Source organism: Seriola aureovittata, chromosome 17 (genome assembly GCF_021018895.1).
Source record: "Seriola aureovittata isolate HTS-2021-v1 ecotype China chromosome 17, ASM2101889v1, whole genome shotgun sequence".
Classification (NCBI taxonomy): domain Eukaryota; kingdom Metazoa; phylum Chordata; class Actinopteri; order Carangiformes; family Carangidae; genus Seriola; species Seriola aureovittata.
In genome coordinates this window covers 10,199,711-10,223,100 of record NC_079380.1, presented here as the reverse complement: position 1 = coordinate 10,223,100, position 23,390 = coordinate 10,199,711, and the positions used below count along the sequence as shown (strand labels likewise).

The 23,390-nt window shown below is 40.2% G+C and overlaps 1 protein-coding gene across 1 annotated transcript; it reads left to right on the top strand.

Moving 5' to 3' along the window:
• The first annotated feature begins 933 nt into the window (after positions 1 to 933).
• Positions 934 to 23,186, top strand: cntnap1 (contactin associated protein 1). Its single transcript, XM_056400581.1, has 24 exons — positions 934 to 1,713; positions 6,229 to 6,330; positions 7,149 to 7,342; positions 7,637 to 7,790; positions 8,138 to 8,341; positions 8,760 to 8,944; positions 9,037 to 9,186; positions 9,294 to 9,555; positions 9,913 to 10,062; positions 10,164 to 10,338; positions 10,661 to 10,767; positions 10,878 to 11,000; positions 11,374 to 11,577; positions 11,684 to 11,840; positions 11,923 to 12,050; positions 12,154 to 12,327; positions 12,448 to 12,666; positions 12,786 to 13,025; positions 13,139 to 13,378; positions 13,522 to 13,649; positions 14,060 to 14,153; positions 14,243 to 14,473; positions 14,566 to 14,610; positions 20,556 to 23,186. The coding sequence occupies exons 1-24, from the start codon at positions 1,653 to 1,655 to the stop codon at positions 20,753 to 20,755; spliced, it is 3,927 nt and encodes a 1,308-aa protein (XP_056256556.1). The 5' UTR covers positions 934 to 1,652; the 3' UTR covers positions 20,756 to 23,186.
• Positions 23,187 to 23,390: the final 204 nt, after the last annotated feature.

Genomic DNA, 23,390 nt, shown 5'->3' with positions numbered 1-23,390 from the left:
GTTGCACAGTTGGCCCGCAACATTCAGCCAGCTTTTGATTCTGCTGCTTTGAACAGAGATTGTGTCCACAACCAGTATGACAGCTGTGTCAAGCACACACCATATGTTGTTGGACACCCTGTGTGGTTAAATGACCCCACAAAAAAAAAAGAAAAAAAGAAATTGTTCTTTGCTGGAAAGGCCCCTTGAAGTATTGGAGTGTCTTAGATCGGATGTGGATTCTCCTGGAGTGAGGTACAGGATTCCTTACCTCCTTGATCAGTCTGACAAAACCCAGATTGTCCATTACCACAATCTCAGACCCTATGCTCCTGTGCCAGATCATGGACACCAGACACCTGATTGTGACTCATCTTTGCAGCCTCAACTCCAGAGCTTGACTGCATCGTCAGGTGCTTTGCCCTTGAAAACTTCGAAGTCTGCAGCAACAAAGAGCTACAATGTACCTGGCTGCCTGCCCCTGCCCCTGCCCCAACCTCAGCCCCAAAAACCAACCCCACCAACCCCTACTTCTGGAACTCAGTGTTTGACTGCTCCCCCCTCTGGCCAGGTTATGGTTAGGCAGTCCCCCACTATCCCCGCTGCCACACCTGTTCGAGACTCTGATTCTTCACTGTGCCCCAGCAGGTGTCAAGTGAGACCTCCCCAGTACCTTATGGACTATGTTTTAAAGTGAGACTTTATTGGGACACACCTAGTAACAAAAGATGGCGAATGGTGCATTTTCATATACAGTCTATAGCTGTGTCCCAAATCAGGGGCCGCAAATAATCGGTTTTAATCTGGCATCACGCTCACTTCTCCCACTCGAATGAGCAGGCTCAGAGCTGCCGCTTGTCTCCTAAAGGGGCGGGGAGGTGACGAAACCTACGTAACACAGATTGCACCACCTAGGATTGCAAGTGCGCCTCCTTTCTCAAACGTTAATAATGAAGCGGAGGAAATGTGTTGAAAAATGTAAATAGAAAACTGCTGCCTGAAAAGTTAATCCGTCTCCACCCAGCTGTTTCTTTTATTAAAAAGTGATCCAAACCACCACACATCGAACCCTCACGTTACAACTGCACCAAAGGAGGAGAGAAGATGCCAGGGCAGAAGAGAAAAGGATTACATCTTTTGTGCACTGATGTTATGATCTACAGTCTAGATGGAAATTTGTTTTTGACCACCTTGGGATTTGAAGACAACCTCATATGATTCTTGATTTTCTTGAAAAATACGACCAATCTGCAGCGGACGTGAAAAGTTTTTAAATTTTTTTTATTGTTCCCGTGCTCCTCCCCGGACTCCTCTGCATCCAAAACATCCAGACTCTTGCGCAAGGGACGCAACAAAATCCCTCCTGGCCTTGAAGCACTCGTCCAGTTAAGCACATTTATAGATATGCTGGATGATATCACGCAGGAGCCACACCACTGCGTGGCATGACAGACATGTAAATAAAACTGTTTAAAGAATATAACAGAAGAATTGCGCGCTCTCGGCATCCGATGCGCGTCCCCGCCCCGGTAGAGGCTGCCCGAGATCCCGGGAAGAGGAGTTGGAGCTGCGCGAGTTAAAGTTGGGCTAAAGGGGGGGGTGAGAGGATACTGCAGAACAATCTACGATTATATTAACATTGCCCATGCGGAGAAACGTTTCCTAAGTGAAGGATGACTTGCAAAGTACTGAGCATATGCCTCTTATTTTTGGGTTTTCAACATTGCTCATCACGTAAGTCTTGTGAAACAGCAATTGTTCATCTCTTATCGGTTGCTAGAATATCATTCAAATATTTCAAGGTGTATATAAATGCATTGTCTGCAGATTATTTATCGTGTGGTCGTGTGTTTTAGAAAAAAAAAAGTTGCAGAATGACAGTCGGTAGGCGAATAAGTGAAAAATACCACTGGAGGGCAAAATGTAGCCTGAGGTGTTGAAGGGCAATGCACGTTGCGATAAAACCAGACATAGTCTTCAAACACAGATCATTACATTTCATTGCTTGTTTTGGCTAATGCGGTTTTAGTAAAGCGCTGTTTTGTAGGATCACACGCAAAAAAAAAAAAAAAAAGTGTAGAGGCAGAGCCGCGCCGGTCCTGCAGCAGAAGGTGCGCACGGTGATCCCCATCACACTGGAGTGTCTGCATTGCAGTGCTTTCTCTCAGCCAGCATGCAAGTTTCTGCACCGTGTGGGTTCAACTCTCGACTTCCCTGCAAAGCACGATGCCGCCCGTGTGTCTATTGTATTGTTTCTATTATAATAACCTTCGTGTCGCATTGACAGTGTATGCAGTTGTTGCTGAAAATCCGCTGGGCACATTTTCAAAGTGGCGGTTGAGGGAGCAGCGCTTCTGCGTCCTTACCGGGACCAGCCCACTGCAGTACTTTTTTTTTTGGGATGCCTGTGTTCCCATCACCTGTTCATATACAACCCCGCATCCTGCGCACGACGAGCGTGGATTCACCTGGCAGAGAAATAATTGCCCACTTATCAGTGCAGCAGTCCTGTGTTGGATTTAGTTGCATAGAGGAGGGGCTGTGTTTCTGGCTAAAATTGGGTGAGGGTTGCTTTTAGGGAAAGGTGCTATGTACCCATCTATCAAACATGTATGCATACTAATAAGCTTTACAGATGATGTCATTGTCAGGGGCACTTCAGAAGATGTTGATTGTTAATTAACCCCATACAGTGCATTGCATGACTCATTCGTTTTTACATCTGTGGGAGATCAGGGATTAGGGATGGGAAGTCATGTGACTTCTGGATAGTTTGGAATGTTGGATTCTGGATTGTTCAAATTAACAGCCCTCAGCTAAAGCTAAACCTGATATAACCCTGTTTTGTGGTGAAACAAAAGCTCAACCAGATTTACAGTTTGTGTACTGAGTGTTAATGTAAGTGGATCCACTAGATGTTATGCACCTTTCTGAACTGAGTTTTTGTAGGGAAATAACCTTCCCCATAGGCACAGTGTTCATATTTGATAAATATCATGTTTTTCTCTGATGTAAAGTGATTTGTATATGATCATCCTACTGCTTCTGCTTTTACTAGAAGGTCTGTCACATATTGTGCTCGGAAGTGAATCATACTATCTTGCCGTAATAGAGAATTGAAAAGTGAATGAAAAGTAGAGACTGCGGTTGAGTGGAAGTTTGATAACCTTATTGAATCACTGCATGCTAACCAGTAAGTTGAGGCCTGTGGGTTTGGGTCGTACTTTATTGCAGGCCAGGCCAACTGTATGTCTGCTGTGTGCATGTGCACAGTGGAACTGTGCCAGATTAAAATGGAGCCTCAGATCCCAGAGCACTGTGACCCAGTGGGGTGGGGCTGAGACTCTTTCTTTAAGGTGTGTGCATGTCTGTGTGGGTGTTTGTATTAACAGTCTCAAGTTTATGCTTTGTACATTCTGTCATGGTTAGCAGTTCGTACAGCAGGGGACTGACTGTTTGGTCCATTTGTGGGGAACTAATATCTTGTGAAGGAGGCGTTTGTTGCTCTCTGCGGAGACAGAACCATGCAGCTGTTTCAGATCAAAATTTAAACCTGAATGTGATTCTGATGTGCTGCATGGTTCGGGTTTTTATCGCTGGCTGTAGTCAGACACCACCCACTGTGATGCCTGCCTGGGTATAAATAATTTAGGGAAATCCTTCCAATAGTAAACGCTGTATATATTTTTTACTTCCTCTCTGTTCTGATGCAGGATTTTGTTTCTTATATAATATTGTTGGACATCTGCATTCAGTTCACATCTGCACACATGCAGGGTTGCTGTCTGAATCCTCAGCAGCCACGCGTCATAGGCAAGACAATGACAGCCAGAGGAGGTGCCTCTCTGCATACTGTATGTAACCAGCAGTAATGATTGTGTCAGCCCAGACAGACCGGCCTACACTTACAGTAGACTGATGATTCAGCAGGAGTGATGATAGAGCTCTATCCCCACAGCCTCTTAATGATGAATGGAGATAGAGATTTCTCTGTGTGGTGAAGAGAAGTGAGGAGAGGGAGGAGTGTGGGGGGGGGGGCATGCAAGATCACAAGTAGAAGGGTGAAAACCTAGTGACAGGATGTTCTGCTCAGCCTTCAGGTGCACTTTATCTACTGCAACATGACAACGCCCACTTTTGGAGAGAGAGAAGGAAAGGGGAAGAGGGGCAGAGAGAGAGGAAGAAATAAAAAAAAAACAAAAGACAAAACAGGGAGATGATGATGAGAGAGCGTATGAGGTAATGGGATGCAGTGAGCGCACAAGAGAGCGGATGATTTTGGGATGGAGATAAAGAGAGAGGGGAGTCAGAGTGACAGTGCGTGACAGTCTTGCCATGAGGCGAGAGGTTCAGGGTCTGAGTGGCCTGGGTTAACCTGCTGCAGTCTGGCATGGAGCTGCTCTTCGCATTTAAAGTCAAATTCCTCTCCCTTCACTACTAATTGAGGCATTAAAACAAATCGATACATTTTAAGCCATTAGCAGCGAATGAGCTTCGGGTGTGTAACTGCAGCACAAAGCCCCCAAATATTTTTGTTTGAATGGCCCGTTTTGAGCAGGGGATCACTTGCAATGGCTCTACAGCGCTGTGTTGCCGCAGAGATCTGCTATTGATCGTCTGTAAACATTTTTGTGTTATGAAGGTGGCGAGAAAGCTTCTTAGGGAGGCAGGCAGAGGCTGAAAGTCAAGGTCACATTTCCCCTGCTCAGCACGTTTCTTCCACATGAATGTGCAGGCTGTCCTTGCAGGAAAGGTGACAGAACTCATGCTCATTTGACTCACTTCATTTTTCCACATAATGGTGTATTCACGCTGTGTAATGGCTCACGTGACATTTAAGGCAGTGTAAGGCAGCAGATGAAAGCTTCCTACTCCCTCATTCATATTTCTTCACCGTAACATTCTGCTCTCATCACTCAGACTTCTTTTCCTCCACAAAGGTGTTTTTAAAATTTGAGGCTGTGCTGTATCCTTCCTTATCGTGCCCCACCTGCAGACTGCATACAAATTCTGCTAAAGCATCCTGTTTTCAGCCACTGTTTTACTGCCTTTTCTCCTGTGCTCCATGACCTCTGGGACTGTAAGAACATGATTTACAACATCAGAACTACAGTAAACAACTCCGTACGTTCAGAGAGGATTATACTGTTGAATGAAGATGGTCTGGCCGGAGCTGCTTTCATTTTCCTCGTCTCTCTATTTTAGTTGGTCCTGAGCACACTCAGATAAAAACGTATCTCCCTAACTTCTCATTCAAGTTAAACCCAATCCATCTATATTTTTCTTTTAGTCTATATCTATATTAAATCCCTTGGGGGGTATTAAAGAGCATACTTCAACACTTAAAATGAGACAGTGTTTCTCTTGCAGCTTGAGGTGAGGGCATCGCGCATTTATCCTCAGCACTGACACAAGCAAGATTAGGTAGAATTATGGTCAGTTGTAATAGCCTTGGGCCGAGGAGCACGCCTCAGCAGATGGGTGATGGGCCTATCGGTCTCATAACCACATGCAGAATAACAACACAACCGTGACACAGCCACAGTCTCAGGTTGACTTTGATGAAACTGCATTTACTTTTTCAAGAAATACACCAGACATGCAGTAAAATACACACATACACACACACACACACACACCCACAAAGACATCCGCATGACACCGCAACATCTTTATTCTGTCTCCGCAGCACTGACCAATACACGACCAAGATCCATCTTTGTATTTTTTTAAAAATTTGAAATGGGTGTTGTGTAACTGCATGACGTTCACAATAGTTTATCTCAGAGATAGCTGTTGGTTTCATAATTTACTGCTGGTCCCACACAACCTTTGAAAAAATGCAGATGCTAAGATGACACACTCTCTGAGTAGGTGTCAGCTCACTTGGTTAGATTTGTAAGTCCTGGCCCACCTGCTTATGAGGAGGCTATTTAGGGGTTGTGCATTAATGGGGAATATGAATCTTTGACCTTGCCATCTGAATACTTTAAATAACAAAAAAAACCTAAATGTGTTTGTGCTGCACTTTGAATTTAACTGGACTGATCCAGCTGAATTTGAATTTCGTGTCTCCTGGAGCATGCACTAACCTCTAATTAAACTCCAAATGTTTTTTTTTTTAATCAGGCTGTGCAGCAGTGCGAGTCTTTGTTGCCCAGAACTGTATAATTTTGTTGCGAATGCTGAATTATGAGACGATCTATTTAATAACTTCTGACCTTGGTTTCTTCCTTATTGTCACTGCAGGAGAATGTGTTGATCCGCTGGTCTCCGGGCTCTATGCCTCCTCCTTTCTGGCTTCCTCCAGATATAACTTTCTGTATTCTGCCAATTTTGCCAAATTGTATGGTAAGTCCTTAACTTCATCATTCACCATTCACCTTGGAGACCTTTCTCACTGCAGATATTTGAACTTATTATAAGAGCACTATTGTAACTAATAACATTAATGATGACTGCCATTGCAGCATTTATAATATTCGCTGTATAAAAAGCCTTTTGTGGATCCAGAGGGAGCTGCACAAAGTCTGATAAATTGCCTCCTGTGATGTCATTTGAGTCAGTGTTAGTTGGGGCTGAAGACTACAAGTTTGAACCCAAATCTCCAACTGAACTGTTGGCAATTGAGTTGCATTGTGGGTAATGTAGGTGCCAGGTTTTGACAAGGAAGAGGAATGCATGGATAAAAGAAAAAAGACGACCTCTTTGTTCTGCTGTGTCCATTTTGATGCTTTTCTGTTTAAACTGTCCATCATGAATCTGATTATGTTTGAATACTCTCATAAGCACTATAAATATAAAATCTGATTTAATTTTAGCACAGAAATATGGACCTCAGATTACATAATCTTGCAACTGAAGGAACAATTATAGTGACTGTGTGAATTTAGCTTTGAAACCTGCTAACATGTTGGTTAAAAGATATATGCTTACAGTACAAGTAATTGGCTATAATTAGATAAATAAATTGCTTTATACTGAATGCTTCTCAACAAAGCAGCTGAATCTGCTCATTAGAAGTCTCCATCCCCAAGTCTGTCTCAAGTTCAAAATGGCTGCCGTGATAACAGGTTCAGTTGATGTCACAATTGGTTTGGTCTTGATTTTGTGGCCATCAAACTGCATCTGTCACCCTCCAATCAAACGATCCTCTTTCTCCCCCTCAGGCAGCAGTGGCTGGTCCCCATCTCCGAGGGACAGACAGCCATGGCTACAGGTTGACCTGGGCAGGAAGTACCGACTGGTGGCCATCGCCACCCAGGGGACCTTCAATTCATATGACTGGATCACCAAGTACTCCCTGCTCTATGGAGACCGACCGGATTCCTGGACGCCGTATATCATGAAAGGAGGAAACTCTGTAGGTGTCACTGAGCCAGAATGGTTGTGGTAGGGGCGCAGGATCAGGGCCATAACAGGGACGAGTAAAGGATTAACTAGTCAAATCTTCACAGTCAATTCTGCATTCAGTGGGTGCTCAATTATATTCATTGTCTCTGGCACTGAAACAAAGACAGCACAGCATATTACCTCTCTCAACACTGACAGAGCTAATCTCATCATCAGTTCATCTCCAGTCTCTTAATAAGGTGTTAACGGCATCGCAGTGACTCAATAACTCTCTCGTCTCTTTCCCCGTCGCATCTGTTTGCAGACGATGCCTGGAAACTGGAATTATTATCAGGTGAAGAGGAATGTCTTCCATTACGCCTTTACTGCTAAACACATTCGTCTGCTGCCTCTGGCGTGGAACACGGAGAACGGAGGGAAGATCGGTGTGAGGCTGGAGCTGTTTGGCTGCTCTTATGGTAAAAATGACTGATGGATGCTACACAGGGATTTACAGCCTCTGATTCAGATCTGGGGGCATTTTGCAATCCCAGTGCTTAGTCATATTTGACAATATTCCACTACACCCAGGTGCCAAATATCCCATAATATTTTCCCAGTTAATAAATGACTAAGCTCAGAATCACCTGATTCTTACTTGAGAACATCCTACACTAGCTAAATGCCAACACCTACGAGATACTGCAGAAAATCAGATAATCCCAATAAATGCTACATAAGATTGCACCTTGCTTAATACAAAATTTTAAAATTTGTAGTTAGCATAGAAATCTTATATATTTTGAAATTTTTCTCTGTGTTTCAGATTCCTATGTCCTACAGTACAACGGGGATGACTCGGTGGTCTACATGTACCCTGGGGAGAGGTCGCGCACACTGCACGACCACATCGCCATAAACTTCAAGACTCTGGAGCAGGACGGTCTGCTGTTGCACAGCGAGGGGATTCAGGGAGACCTCTTCACTTTGGAGCTGAAGAAGGGCCGTCTTTATCTGCATATCAGCCTTGGTACAGCATGAGTCATAAATACATTGGAAATCTTTTGTAGTATTTGGGCGCTCCTTTGTTGCAAAGGGCAGTGGAGAGGAAAACAGGAAATGAAAGAGAGGGGGTGGGGGGGTGGGGTGGGGGGGTGTTGGTTGTGCAACAATGGTCCCCGACTAGACGGACATGGCCAGTGCCTCATTTCCTAAGCCACCACAGGGACACCCTTGAAGTTGAATTTATGGAAGGGATTTTGACCCACAGTTGTGGGAAGAAAGAAAATACTGGTTTATGTGACGGTGACATCCATCTCAGAAAGAGGCAGGCTTCTCTCAACCCTGAGATCAATATTGCTTGTTAGGTTGTTGGCTGAAGCCCTACAATAACTTTGATGTGAAAAAGCTGCTCTGAGCACTTTCTGTGTTTGCCATTTGTTTTCTAGGAAGCAGTGTAGTGCACAAAGTAAATGGCCGTACTACACTGACTGCTGGCAGCCTTCTCGATAACTTGCACTGGCACTATGTAACCATCAAGCGCTATGGTAGAGAGGTGAACTTCACAGTGGACAGTCAGACAGTGACAGCCATCTGCAATGGAGAGTTTACCTACCTCGATCTGGATAAGCAGGTAACTTAGCATCTGGGTTAATTATCGTCCTTTAGTCATAATAATATCAACGAATATGAATTCAGTTAACTGACTGTCTTGGTACCTCTTAGTTGTATGTAGGAGGAGTAATAGAGCAAAACCTGCCTCACCTCCCTACCACGCCAAATTTCCGGGGCTGTCTGGAGAACGTCTTCATCAATGGCATCAACATCATCGACAAGGCCAAGAGAGAAGAGCCAGACATTCGCATCCCGCGAAAGGTAGGACATTATACAAACCAGCATTCTAGTCTTTTGTCTCCTATGATCTTATGATGGTTTCACCAAAATCGATGATCTGTCTTCTATTTTCTTTTTCTCACCCTCAGAAAAAGATGCATTTCGCCTGCCGTGACATTCTCCTCAAGCCGATGACCTTTGCAGGGCCCAACAACTACCTGCAGGTGCCGGGCTTCTTCAGGAGGCCTCGTATGTTTGTCAAGTTCAAGTTCCGCTCCTGGGACTACACAGGGCTGCTAATGTTCACTCGCTTTGCCGACGACCTCGGTGCCCTCGAGCTGGGTCTGAGTGAGGGACAGATCAACGTCACTATATTCCAGCCTGGAAAGAAGAAACTCCAGTTTGCTGCAGGTGGGCTAAGTCACGGCATTGACAGAAAAGGTTTTGGAACATATAATCTCATAATGCTTCGCTAAGCGCCGCTCTTTCAAACTCTCCATTTTCACAGGGCATATATGCAATTTGAAATAATATGTGAAAAAAAAAATCATCTTTGATTTCAGACAGAGGTAAACAGAGTCTTGCTATTTGTGTTTCTGTGTTTTATAATGTGCAGAAATCCAAAGCTCGATACACCTGCCATGTCTAGTTCAGATTGATGAGCTATGACAGGGTTTGGCGAACTGTCAATTCCAGATGAAGGTTGTGCATGTGATCTCTGTTCTTGTAGCAGAACCACTGCATGACAGGCATTTCTCCACTCTCTAGGATACAGACTCAATGATGGCTACTGGCATTCCGTGGATCTGGCAGCCAGAGACAACCTGCTGACCCTCACCATAGATGAGGAGGAGGGCTCTCCGCTGAAGATCACCAACCCCTTCACAATTCGGACGGGGGACCGCTACTTTTTTGGAGGTGTGGTTGATGACTTAAACAACTGCTGACAGCAAAAAATCAACAGGCACCCTTAATCTGCGCTGTACGTTCATACAACATTGGCTTTTCCTTGCACTCAGGTTGTCCGCAAACCAACAACACTATAAGGAAGTGTGAGACCAAGCTGAACCGCTTCCATGGTTGCATGCAGCATATCTTCATAGACAATGAGCAGCTTGATATCGACATTATTCTGCAACGACAGTGGGGACGCTATGCTGAGCTGTTGTTAGGAACCTGTGGCATCACTGACAGGTAGGAAACATTACTTAACATGCAGTATCTACCGTACAGCTTACATGATTTCATGTATGATGACTCTGGGTATATCATATGAGTTTTGGTATATCTTATTGGCTCTTATATTGAGTTAGAGTAATGTGATCTCATTCAAAATGTTTGTGAGGCAATTGGCATTGTATTGTGAGACTCATAAACCCTGTATAAATGTTTTTTACTAACAATTTTAGAGAAAAACAAGAATGTGGAAATGAAAGAAAGAAAATGATAAACTTATGAAAGTCTCTCACGTTTTTAACATCTAAATACTCAGAATTAGCATCTGTTCCATTTACAGATGTACTCCGAACCCATGTGAACATGAAGGCAGATGCATCCAGTCCTGGGATGATTTTATCTGCCTTTGTGAGAACACAGGCTATAAAGGAGAAGTGTGTCACATGTGTAAGTGCTGGCTCGACATTGTAATAAGTGTTTCTTCACAGTTAATAACACCTGGCCCATTGCGATATTTCTCCCTAATAATAACAAATCTCACCTCTCTCCCCAAACAGCCGTTTATAAAGAGTCATGCGAGGCCTACAGACTCAGTGGCAAGTATTGGTCTGGAAACTACACCATCGATCCTGATCTCAGTGGACCTCTGAAACCATTCGAGGTGTACTGCAAAATGAAGTGTAAGCAAGCACTGTCAGCAACAAAACACAGCTTCATCAGCGAAGTGTTAAGTGTTTGCTAGATCCTTTGTGGGTTGTTAATGAAAAGATGAAAAGGCAAGACATCAGGTTATCGTGCTCCTATAATGAGTAATGTTTAGTGAAGTTTCATGGGAAATTAAAAGGGTTCGTCAAACAAGATAGGTCCAGCTGTTTTTGTGTGTGTGTGTGTGTGTGTGTGTGTATGTGTGTTGGAAAAGTGTGCTTCCTCTTTAGTAGCACTCTGTCTTTCTGACATTCTTATCAGACATTAAATTGCTTTTCATTCTTTTAATTTTTCTTACATTATCATCCTGCCCACGTTATGCCCTATATCTGTCACACCTCCTCGCAGCCTATAAAGCTTGGACAGTGATTATGCATGACCGAGTGGATGGCACCAAGGTGACTGGGAGTTCAGTAGACCGGCCATATATTGGAGATGTCAACTACTGGAATGCCACCTGGGATGAAGTCACTGCTCTGGCCAACACCTCCATGTACTGTGAGCAGTGGATCGACTACTCCTGCTACAAGTCCCGTCTCCTCAACACCCCCAGTAAGTGGGATTAGTCAGGTTATTTATTTTAGTAGTGTGCTAATGGAGAACAAGGAAGATAGGAAACTTCAAGGATGCACTAACACATCATGTCTTTTCCAAATAGATGGAAGACCTTTCGGTTGGTGGATTGGTCGCAACAATGAGAGTCACTATTACTGGGGTGGGACATTCAGAGAGGTCCAAAAGTGTGGCTGTGCCATCAACCAAACCTGCACCGACAGCAGGTTTCAATGCCACTGTGACGCTGACTATAGACAATGGTGAGAGAAGGACACATTAAGCAGGTTTAGCTTGTATCTGTGACACTGACCTTTTAACATCAACCCAACTGTGGCTTCTCAGGTTCTCAGATAAGGGCTACTTGGACTTTAGAGATCATCTGCCTGTGAGGAAGGTGGTGGTCGGGGATACCAACAGGACCGGCTCAGAAGCACAGTTCACTGTTGGGCCCCTCCGCTGCCATGGCGACAGTAAGCTTAAATAAAAAGGGTTGTGCTCGCACAGTGGTGTTCAGTGTTGTTCGAAGGGTTGGTAGTCGATTTTCTCTACATGTTTTTCAACTGCTTCCCACAGGAAACATCTGGAACACCATAGCCTTCACCAAACCAACCTACATAACCTTCCCCACCTTCAGGCCCGGATCCAGCGCTGACATCTCCTTCCACTTCAAAACCTATCGTGGCAATTGTGTCTTCTTGGAGAACTCTGACGACCAACTTCGAAACTTTATACGGATAGAGCTCAATTGTGAGTTGACTCCCGTGGCAGCAGGGAACTGTTCTCCTCATACAAGTGATAGATTTGTCTGAGAAATATTGCAAGTTTTTTGTAATTATTTTTCTTACTAAAGCCTCTTTCCTTTTCCAGCCACCCATGACCTTGCATTTGTATTTATGGTTGGTGACGGCATCATTAATGTCACCCTACACTCCATTGTGCCACTCAATGACAATGAGTGGCACTTTGTTCAGGCTGAGATTAATGTGAAGCTGGCCAGGATCAAGGTTGATTATCAGCCATGGGCTGTGAAACGTTTCCCGGGTCAGACCTTTGTCACCATGAAGTTTACTCATCCTCTCTTAGTAGGTAGGTTGCCTGAAAGACTTTGGAGGCTTAAAACTGTCATGACTGAAAGAACATTTAATTGGTCCTCTAAACTTTGATTGAAGATGATCAACCACTGATAAAAGTATTCTTTGTATCAGGATCAGCCAACCGCACCCTGAGACCGTTCTTGGGTTGTCTTCGAGGGTTACGGATGAACGGTGTTCCTCTGGATCTAGAGGGGAAAGTAAATGAAGAACAGGGTATAAGGAGGAATTGTACAGGACAGTGTCTCAATGCTACCATACCATGTCGAAACAGCGGCCAGTGTATTGAGGGTTACGCTTCGTATACTTGTGACTGTAACAACACAGCCTTTGATGGTTTCTACTGCCATAAAGGTGAGTTTTAAAGATGTTTTTCGAGACAAAACCTGAGCTTAGAAACTGACATCATGTGCAGCCATACTTTGAAACAGATGTAGATATTTAATTCCACAATGATCTTTTCTAAGACATCGGCGCCTACTTTGAGATTGGCTCATGGATGAGGTACAACATACGAAAGAAGCCCATATCAGACGAAGCGGCATGGGCCAACTGGATTGACCCGCACTACGACAATTTTAGCCTCGGCTACAATGACACAGCAGATGACATAGAGTTCAGTTTCAGCACTGTCCACACGCCAGCTGTGTTGCTCTACATCAGCTCCTTCGTTCAGGACTACATCGCCATCATCCTGAAGACTGACGGTAGGAAAGGCTCAGAAACAATTTAATTTCTGAAGTAGGATTAAATTTGCTGGATTGCAGACTACTCAGAGTCTCACAAAAACATTCATTGGTATAATGCAGCAAACAGTATATGATGTATGTTGTTGTGTCTCTCTTCACAGGTAGTGTAGATCTGAGGTATAAGCTGGGGCTCATAACACACAAGTACCAGCTGACTCACCGAAACCTGGCAGATGGATATCCCCACTATGTCAACATCACCAGACACAACAGAACCATCAAAACGCAGGTTTGTACTCTCACCACTGTAACTGTGTAAACTCTGATCTATGGTTTATTTTATTTTCAGTGAAATCATGAAGAATTGCACCCAGCTAAGAACTTCCAACTAACAAACCTATCCAAATTTTCTTTAAATTACAAGAAAACTGTGATCCACAAATTTCTTTTGTTTCATTTGTTTTCTTGCTGTGAAGATTTCCCAAGACGTCAAACTATCCTTTTAAATAATATAATAGCTGCTTCATACCAAATCTCTAGAATGCAGTTAGGGCAAAGAGCAGCAGCTGTGTTTTTGTAATTTTTCACATAAAAAAAAAAAAATTTTTTAAATGTGTAAATGGGTCTGTTGGTGGTGTTATGGCCATTTATACATTCTCTTCATGAATCACTTCCCTTCCTGTAATGATGTGCCCACAGGTGGATTACATGGAGCCTATAGTGGAAAAGATAACCTTAGTGGAGGACGCCAGGTTTGACTCTCCGAAGTCCATGTTCCTCGGCAGAGTGATGGGTAAAAGTCTAATTTACCGCTTAGTATTATTCATGCATTACTTATTTGAAGTACAAAGTACAAACTGTTCTTTGTGTCTTCTCCTTCAGAGGTTGGTGACATCGACTATGAGATCCAGAGGCATAATGCTCCAGGCTTCATAGGCTGCATATCTGGGGTAAGATACAACGTCTATGCCCCTTTAAAGGCCCTCTTCCGTCCAAATGAAACAGACCCTCCTGTAACGACACAAGGCTACGTCTCTGAGTCCAACTGTGGCGCCTTCCCTCCTGTTTTGGGTTATGTACCATGGGAGGTAGACCCTTGGTTTACCAGCATAGGTGAGTTTATATGTGTGTCCCATAATGTATTCATACATGAACAGAGTAGTGGTTTCTCTTCAGCCATGTAACTGTGTATCTCTCTCTTTCAGAGTATATTTATATCCACGATGACCTAGGCCTGTTTTGGATAACAGGTAAAATTACATTTTTTTCCTTGTACTCTAATACACTTAATCAGACATTGCCCTGAATACACAAATGTTGCATATCTACCATGTTTCTGAATTGCTGCATTCAAAAGTAAGACCAGTGATGTGACATTTAGCAGTTTATCCAGTTTATTTTGAAGCACTGCTCTGCTCCGTCGTTTCTGTTTTACTCACTACTCCCTCCCCTGTCCCAGATGAGACAAATCAGTTTGAAGTTCTTTCCTTTTTTCCTAAAATCCTCTAATCCTAAATTAAAGCAGGGTTGTCAGATTCCAACGTGGGCTTTTGAGTGTTTATTCAAGCGTCTGGCTACAGGCTCAAATCTATTACGTGGCACAAAACTGAAAAAACTAACTCATAGAAAAATAAACAGTATTTCTAAAGCACTGTGACCTAATTTGTCTTTGCAAGAAATATATGAGCCATGTTATGTTATGTTATTGTATGTTATGTTATTAGCTTATCAGTCACTTCTACATTTGTTTGAAATACTTATTCAGATACAGATAATTCACAATGAGCACAACAACTTGAACAGTACATTAAGCCTCAATTCTTTATCACCATAATCATGACACAATAACAATAATCCCCATGATAAAATCACACCTTATTATATGAGGACATGTTGTGTGTTGAGAACAGATGAACTGTCTGCAGCGCAGTATTACAGATGACGGAGTAAATTAGAGCCGGTCCTCCTGATGAGCAGCTGAGGCTGGAGTCTCAGGATTAAAGTGCAGCACAGAGAGCTCCCTGCTCCATCCCTGTCTGAGACCTTTACCGGATCAGCTAAATTTAGTCTGCATGGGCCCAGCTCACTGTTCATCATTGATACATGCTTCAGCTTAATAGATCATTCAGCTTCAGAGCTATTATGCTAATGTGGTACATCAGCGTGTCATTAGAGATTAGCACACCGTTCAGGCATCCCAACAATGTTCCCCACTGGTTATCAGACATCATTCCTGTCTGATGTACCGCTCAGAATAAAAGACAAATTACACCTTTGATTTAAATGTAGCTGATAATGTTGTGCTGGTGAACAAATTCTGTCAGATGATACTCAGGGCATATGTATTCTCTTCATTTTACCTGTGACAAAACCAGTTTAAATAAAATTTTTGCTTTTTTGCTGCTCTAAACAATATGCTAGTCGCAGAATAGCTTTCCCAGAAAAAAAAAAAAGAATACTGTAGCTCACCAGATATTATATTTTATCAGCAGCATCAGCAGGATCGATCCATGCTCTGTACCCATTTATTGAGGGGCGGAGGCCTTTGCCAGTAAACATTGGCAGAAAGGCTAAGAAACACTGTGGCCATTTTGCAGGTCCATTACACACTGAACACCCTGACTGACAAACAAACACACACCTCTAGGCAATTTAATGTCTCCAGTTTGCCTGACCTGCATTTGTTTGGACTGTGGGAGGAAACCCAAGCAAATTCAGGGGGAAACACATTAAAGCTGCATTCAGAAAGGATGAGGGTTGAGGTCTGAGCCTTCAGCTGTAAGGCAGCAGCTTGAGCTACTGAGCAATCATGTTGCAAGAAAGAGCACTTCTGGTTGTGAGTGCCAATGCTCAGAGGCAGGAGGTCTGTGAGAAAAGCAATCACAGTACAAATTGAGGACTCATTTTGGATGCTGATTTCTTAACGGCCATCTACAAAGCCAGCAGACTATGATGTTTTAATATTTGTGCATCATTCTATTATTTGAGAATCAGTGGGAAGAGATAGAAGGGAGACATAAGGAGAGAGAGAGGGATATTAAATTTTAACTTGAACAAAACGAAACGAAAATATAAGGGAGTGAGTAGCATCAGCACCAAGGACTTGAGCAGACAGATATAAGATACAGCGACAGGGACAGAAGAGAAAGACCAGTGCTGGCTTATGTGTGTCACTGACAAGTGAATTTTGGGATGTGAAGTGCAAAAACAAACTTTATACAAAAAACAAAGCACAAAGGATATTGCAGGCACAGTAGACATCTGATAAAACAATTCAGTGAGCAGTTTGGACTCAATGCCTATTTTGAATCTTGACTTGGATCTTACAGGGAAGTGAAAATGGGGTTATTATATTGACCTAAATTCACCCACTGATATTGTGCAATAATTATGTAGATAGATTTGTTTAAATATTATTTGTGTGAACAGATAGGCAATTTGTGCGTAAATGTGTAATCTGTAAATATAAAACACCTTCCACAAATACAAAAAAGAAATTTGCAAATTCACAAAGATATCTTGCAAAAATAAAAGGGATTTGCAAATACACAAACAAATTCCACAAATAAAAAAATTATCTGTGAATACATTCAGTTACTTTACAAATAAATGAAAAGCATTTGTGACTATCTTCCTAACAATTACAACTTTTAAACAATTGTGAATAAATTTTCTATTTGTGAAGCAAAAAAGCATTTGTGGATCTCAATTTTACACACACACAGTTTTGAAACAAACTTTCCACCGGTCATAGTATGTTATGGCAAAAAAAGTGAATAGCATAGTAAGGCATTAAAAGGTCATAGTAAGGTAAGGCATAAAAACGACGGAATAAAACGTCATAGTATAGTAAGTGATAAAATAAGCCATAGTATAGTAAGGCATTAGAGTCACCAATTAACCTAATGTGCATTTCTTTGAAAGACCTCAGGCCCGGGATTTGAACCCAGAATCTTCTCAGTGTTGGGAAGCAGTTCTATCCACTGCTGTACCATGACGTACTCATCCGAAGGTTTTAGTCTAGTAATGCATAAAGACGTCAAAGTATAGTCAGGCATAAAAAGTCATACTATAGTAGAGTCAGAGTACTAAGTCAGAGTATAGTAAGTCATAAAAAAATGAAGGTAAAAAAAAAAGGTCATAAAAAAACACCATACTAGGGGTTTGAACTCACCACCTCACTGTGGGACAACATCTCTAACCACTTTCTCACCGTACCACCCCGTAAAAAGGACAGTATAGTGAGGCATACATAAGTCATAGTAAAGTAAGTCATAAAAAAGTCATAGTATAGTATGAGAAATACGTCAAAGTATAGAAAGGCATAAAATGTCATAATACAGTAAGGAATAAAACATCATAGTATAGTAAGGCGTAAATAATCATAGCATAGTAAGACATAAAAACATAGTATAGTAAGGCATAAAAGATGCATAGTATATAAAGGCATAAAATGCAATTGTATAGTAAGGCTAAAAAAGGTCATAGTATAGTAAGAAATAACAAAGTCATAGTATAGTATGACAAAAATGTCATAGCATTGTAAGGCATAAAAAGTCATATTATATTAAGAAATAAAAAGTCATAGTATAGTAAGTCATAAAGTCATAGTATAGTATGACAAAAATGTCATAGCATAGTAAGGAATAAAAATATCATAGTATAGTAAGAAATAAAAAGCCATTGTATAGTCAGGCCACAAAACGACATAGTATAATAAGGAATAAAATGTCATAGTATAGTGAGGAATAAAAATATCATAATATAGTGAGGCTTAAAAATGTCAAAGCATAGTAAGGCATAAAAAGTTGTAGTATAGTATGATAAAAATGTCATAGTATAGTAAGTCATAAAGTCATAGTATAGTAATGCATACAAAGTCTTAGTGTGGTAATAAATAAAAAACTCATAGTATAGTAAGAAATAAAAATGTCATAGTATATAAAGGAATAAAATGTAATTGTATAGTAAGAAATAAAAAAATCATACTATGGTAAGAAATAAAAAAGTCATAGTATAGTATGACAAAAATGCGATAGTATAGTAAAGCATAAAAACTCAGTATATTAAGGTATAAAATGTCATAGTATAGTATGGAATAAAACATTATAGTATAGTAAGGCATGAAAGCATCATAGTATAGTATGATAAAAATGTCATAGTATAGTAAAGCATAAAATTGCCTAGTATAATATGATAAAAATGTCATAGTATAGTAAGGTATAAAATGTCATAGTATAGTATGACAAAAACATCATAGTTTAGTAAGATATACAAAGTCATAGTATGGTAAGAAATAAAAAAAGTCATAGTATAGTATGACAAAATTGCCATAGTATAGTAAGGCATAAAAACTCAGTATATTAAGGTATAAAATGTCATAGTATAGTAAGGCATAAAATGTCATAGTATAGTAAGGCATAAAATTGCATAGTATAGTATGGAATAAAACATCATAGTATAGTAAGGCATGAAAGCGTCATAGTATACTATGATAAAAATGTCATAGTATAGTAAGGTATAAAATATCATAGTATAGTATGACAAAAACATCATAGTTTAGTAAGATATACAAAGTCATAGTATGGTAAGAAATAAAAAAAGTCATAGTATAGTATGACAAAAATGCCATAGTATAGTAAGGAATAAAAATATCATAGTATAGTAAGAAATAAAAAGCCATTGTATAGTCAGGCCACAAAACGACATAGTATAATAAGGAATAAAATGTCATAGTATAGTGAGGAATAAAAATATCATAATATAGTGAGGCTTAAAAATGTCAAAGCATAGTAAGGCATAAAAAGTCATAGTATAGTATGATAAAAATGTCATAGTATAGTAAAGCATAAAAAGTAATATTATAGTAAGAAATAAAAAGTCATAGTATAGTAAGTCATAAAGTCATAGTATAGTAATGCATACAAAGTCTTAGTGTGGTAAGAAATAAAAAACTCATAGTATAGTAAGAAATAAAAATGTCATAGTATATAAAGGAATAAAATGTAATTGTATAGTAAGAAATAAAAAAATCATACTATGGTAAGAAATAAAAAAGTCATAGTATAGTATGACAAAAATGCGATAGTATAGTAAAGCATAAAAACTCAGTATATTAAGGTATAAAATGTCATAGTATAGTATGGAATAAAACATCATAGTATAGTATGATAAAAATGTCATAGTATAGTAAGGTATAAAATGTCATAGTATAGTATGATAAAAATGTCATAGTATAGTAAGGTATAAAATGTCATAGTATAGTATGACAAAAACATCATAGTTTAGTAAGATATACAAAGTCATAGTATGGTAAGAAATAAAAAAAGTCATAGTATAGTATGACAAAAATGCCATAGTATAGTAAGGCATAAAAACTCAGTATATTAAGGTATAAAATGTCATAGTATAGTAAGGCATAAAATGTCATAGTATAGTAAGGCATAAAATTGCATAGTATAGTATGGAATAAAACATCATAGTATAGTAAGGCATGAAAGTGTCATAGTATACTATGACAAAAACATCATAGTTTAGTAAGATATACAAAGTCATAGTATGGTAAGAAATAAAAAAGTCATAGTATAGTCAGGCAAAGAAAATGACATAGTATAGTAAGGCATAAAAAGTTGTAGTATAGTAAAGCATAAAAACTCATTATATAGTAAGGCATAAAGGCAATGTAATATAGTAAGGAATAAAAATGTCATAGTAAAGTAAGGCATCAAAAAGTCATAGTATACTAAGGCATAACAATGTCTTAGTATAGTAAGGTATAAAAGTCATTTTTGATCCGCAAATGCTTTTTCGCTTCACAAATATAAAATTGATTCACAAATGTCTGTAAATTTTAGGAAGATATTCACAAATGCTTTTCATTTATTTTAAAATGAATTGAATGTATTCACATTTATTTGTGGAATTTGTTAGTGTATTTGCAAATTCATTTTAATTTAGATATTTTTGTGAATTTCCAGGTTTTTTTTGTATCTTTGGAAGGGGTTTTATATTTACAGAGTACACATTTATGCACAGATTGTTCATCATTTCACAGAAATAATATTGAAACAAATCTAACTCCATAAATAATACAGCATTATAAAAGCAGTCATACAGAGCCTGCTCCTCACCAGTATTTCTGTCTTCCTCCATTGTGCTGCATATTAAGTCTGACTGTGCTATTTTTATCTTTCAGTCATTGTCATCCTGGCGCTACTGCTGCTCTTCGGAGGCCTGTACAGCATCTATGTCTACGCGTATCAGCAGAAGGGCAGCTATCACACCAACGAACCCAAGAACCTGGAGTCTCCCAGCAGCTCGAGGCCACTGACTGAGACCCTGAGGAGAGAAAAGAAGAACCTCCCAGAAATTGAAGAGGAGTTCAGGAGTGACTAGCATCAGAGGACCTATGGGACAGTGGGTGGGATTTGACTAGGGGAGGTTGGGCAGAGGGAAATAGCACTTACAACAACCACAGATACCTGTATTGAGTTTTCTAATTGTTTAATTTTGTTTTTTTTTACATTTTGGTTTGTGTTTCCTTCCCCCGGTTGAGTGGGATCTGATGTCTGGTGCTCTACATAGTATGTATTTTGGTAAGTTCTAGTTTTGCTGGGTTCAAAGTTCAAATCAAGCCCCATGTTGCGTGAGTAGCCAACAAGTCTCACGCTGTATTGCAGGGTGAAATACTGAAGTGCCTCATCTGAGCAAGCTTGATCTGAAGTACCACAATAGCTTATTCAGATAGGGTTTAGATCAGACACTGTGGGGAGAAGGGATTTTAAAGGATGTTTAATTACAGTTCAAACATCAGTTTAAATTACTCACACTTTTATTGATTGATTTCTTTTCTGAGCCATTTTTGGGACGGATAAAGCTACAGCTATATCTTACTGTATAGATTTATTGCCATCTAAAATATACCTTTTGATGACAATCTCTCATGGAGCCATTTTCGACACCGTAAACTCATGATCCGTGCTTGGGTTTGAGCAGTGAGCACATATGAGAGCTGGTCTACTAAACCAGTGCAACAAAAATTCAAATAAATACAAAACTGGTGTTCGTGAATGAAAACAAACAACCTGTAGAGAGAGCAAACTGACGAGCATGGAGCTTTGAGATGTTAAGCTTTGAGATGATACATATAGACTGTAAAAGGTATACACGCTTCTCTTTGTTGTATTGCAGCCCATAACAGTGCATTACCTATACAGAATGGCACATGTAAATGGTTCAAAATTGCCATAGTGTCAGTAGATAGCAGCTTTGCCGATCACAGTGTGCTCACATTCTCAGGTAAGGCTTCAGAAGGTGAGAGTGTGATTATTTGAAGACGTACCTCCAGGTGTGAGAGCTAACAGTGTGGTGTTGGTGTACTGCAGAGTCAAAATGAAAGTCAATGTGATGAAGCTCGCCAGGGACAGGGTGACCTAAATATCCAAGTTCTCATTCATTCTGTCTTACTTCTGGTTGCTTAGGTTATGGCCAAGCTGCCAGGAGCTCTGTGCCACAGAGCGCTTGACTCGGGCAGACATCTCACAAATGATATAACATCACAAAAGAACCAGTCTTCTCACAATAATTTCATCTCCAATGATAAAAAAATAAAGCAAATTTCAGGAAACAGCTGCTCCCTATTTCCTTGTGGAGAAGCATTCATATAAACACACACAATAACATATGTACAGAGGACCACATGAGTGTAAATGCTAATCTTTTACTTAAAACTCACTAACTCACTGCTCGAATATTTTTGCATAACGCTTTAGGACAGTAGCCAACCGCTCTGTCATCGCCACTGCTGCTTGTTTAGCTGCTTCCAGTGGAAAGTTAAAAAAAATTCTACCTATAGTCCAATGAAACTTTCTTCTCTGGCAAGAGGAAATTTCATTTGATGTGTGTTGCAACCAAAGCTTAGGGCTATCATCACTCACTGCAGCTGTCCTTGCCACTAAAGCACTATTGTGTATGTGAAAAAATGAAGGGGGGGAAAAGTAATACATTTGCAACATATTAGCTATGCATATGTAGAGCATGAGTGCACTTTGCAGTAACATGCAATAATATGAGCTTCTTTCAGCCTCCAATGATGTTAATGTTTCAGTTTAATTTGCAGATGCATAATAGCAAATAGTATGTAATGAGTGTATACGTGAATATACGAATAATGTATTAAGCGACTTTTTTTATTCCTATGGTTTCAATTCAGATGAATGGAGTGCTTTGAATGTAATTCCTTTGACTCTGTAATGTATGAGCAGATGCTACAGTGGAGACCCGTTTTCACTGGAGGGCTGCTTCGGCACTGAAAGTAAAATTATTCATGGTACCTTTTTAAGAACGCTCAGGATAAAGAAAGTACAGCACTTGTTCTCTGTAGTACTAATACAACTCCAAAACTCAACACTGTTGGTTTTCCTCTGTTACAGATGGACGGGACTGTGCGAAAATGTACAGAGACAGAATGTACAGTAGATGTAAAAAAAAAAAGAAAATTGCAATTACTATAAAGACACGACTTGCTAATAATGTATGAAAATGTACAGATTTGGCCAAAGCTGGCACTTACAGGCTATATTTTTAAGAATGTGCTGAGAGGAGATGAATGAAAAATGAAAAGTGAGCAAACAGAATGAAACTGATCAATACAGAGAAAAAGTTTATGTTTTTGTTAAATGGACAATCACCACTCAAAAGTTCATACTAGGTGCAAGCCAAAAAATTTGGCTCCAATATGCTTTGTTGCCTATTAGGGAAGAGTCGACTTATGTATTATATAAATGTATACACCTTACTGTATTCATTGGTAAATGAATTATAAAGATTCAGCCTAGCAGTGTCATTTCATTACTAACTCACTAGTTTATTCATGCGTGGTCCCTGGAGTGTGTGTATGTGTGTGACTGACTGGATATTTAAGTGTTTGTGTATTGTGCCCACCGAGATACAACTTACCGATGTTACATAATGACTGATCAAAAAAAAAACAAAAAAAACAAGCAAGCAAATGTGCACTGATGCCAACTAT

Bases quoted from the DNA above. Each gene is read 5' to 3' on its own strand.
- cntnap1 (XM_056400581.1), top strand. From the start codon at position 1,653: ATGACTTGCAAAGTACTGAGCATATGCCTCTTATTTTTGGGTTTTCAA. The intron at 8,342-8,759 runs GTACAGCATGAG...TTTGTTTTCTAG, and splicing joins TTATCTGCATATCAGCCTTG to GAAGCAGTGTAGTGCACAAA. The intron at 8,945-9,036 runs GTAACTTAGCAT...GGTACCTCTTAG, and splicing joins ACCTCGATCTGGATAAGCAG to TTGTATGTAGGAGGAGTAAT.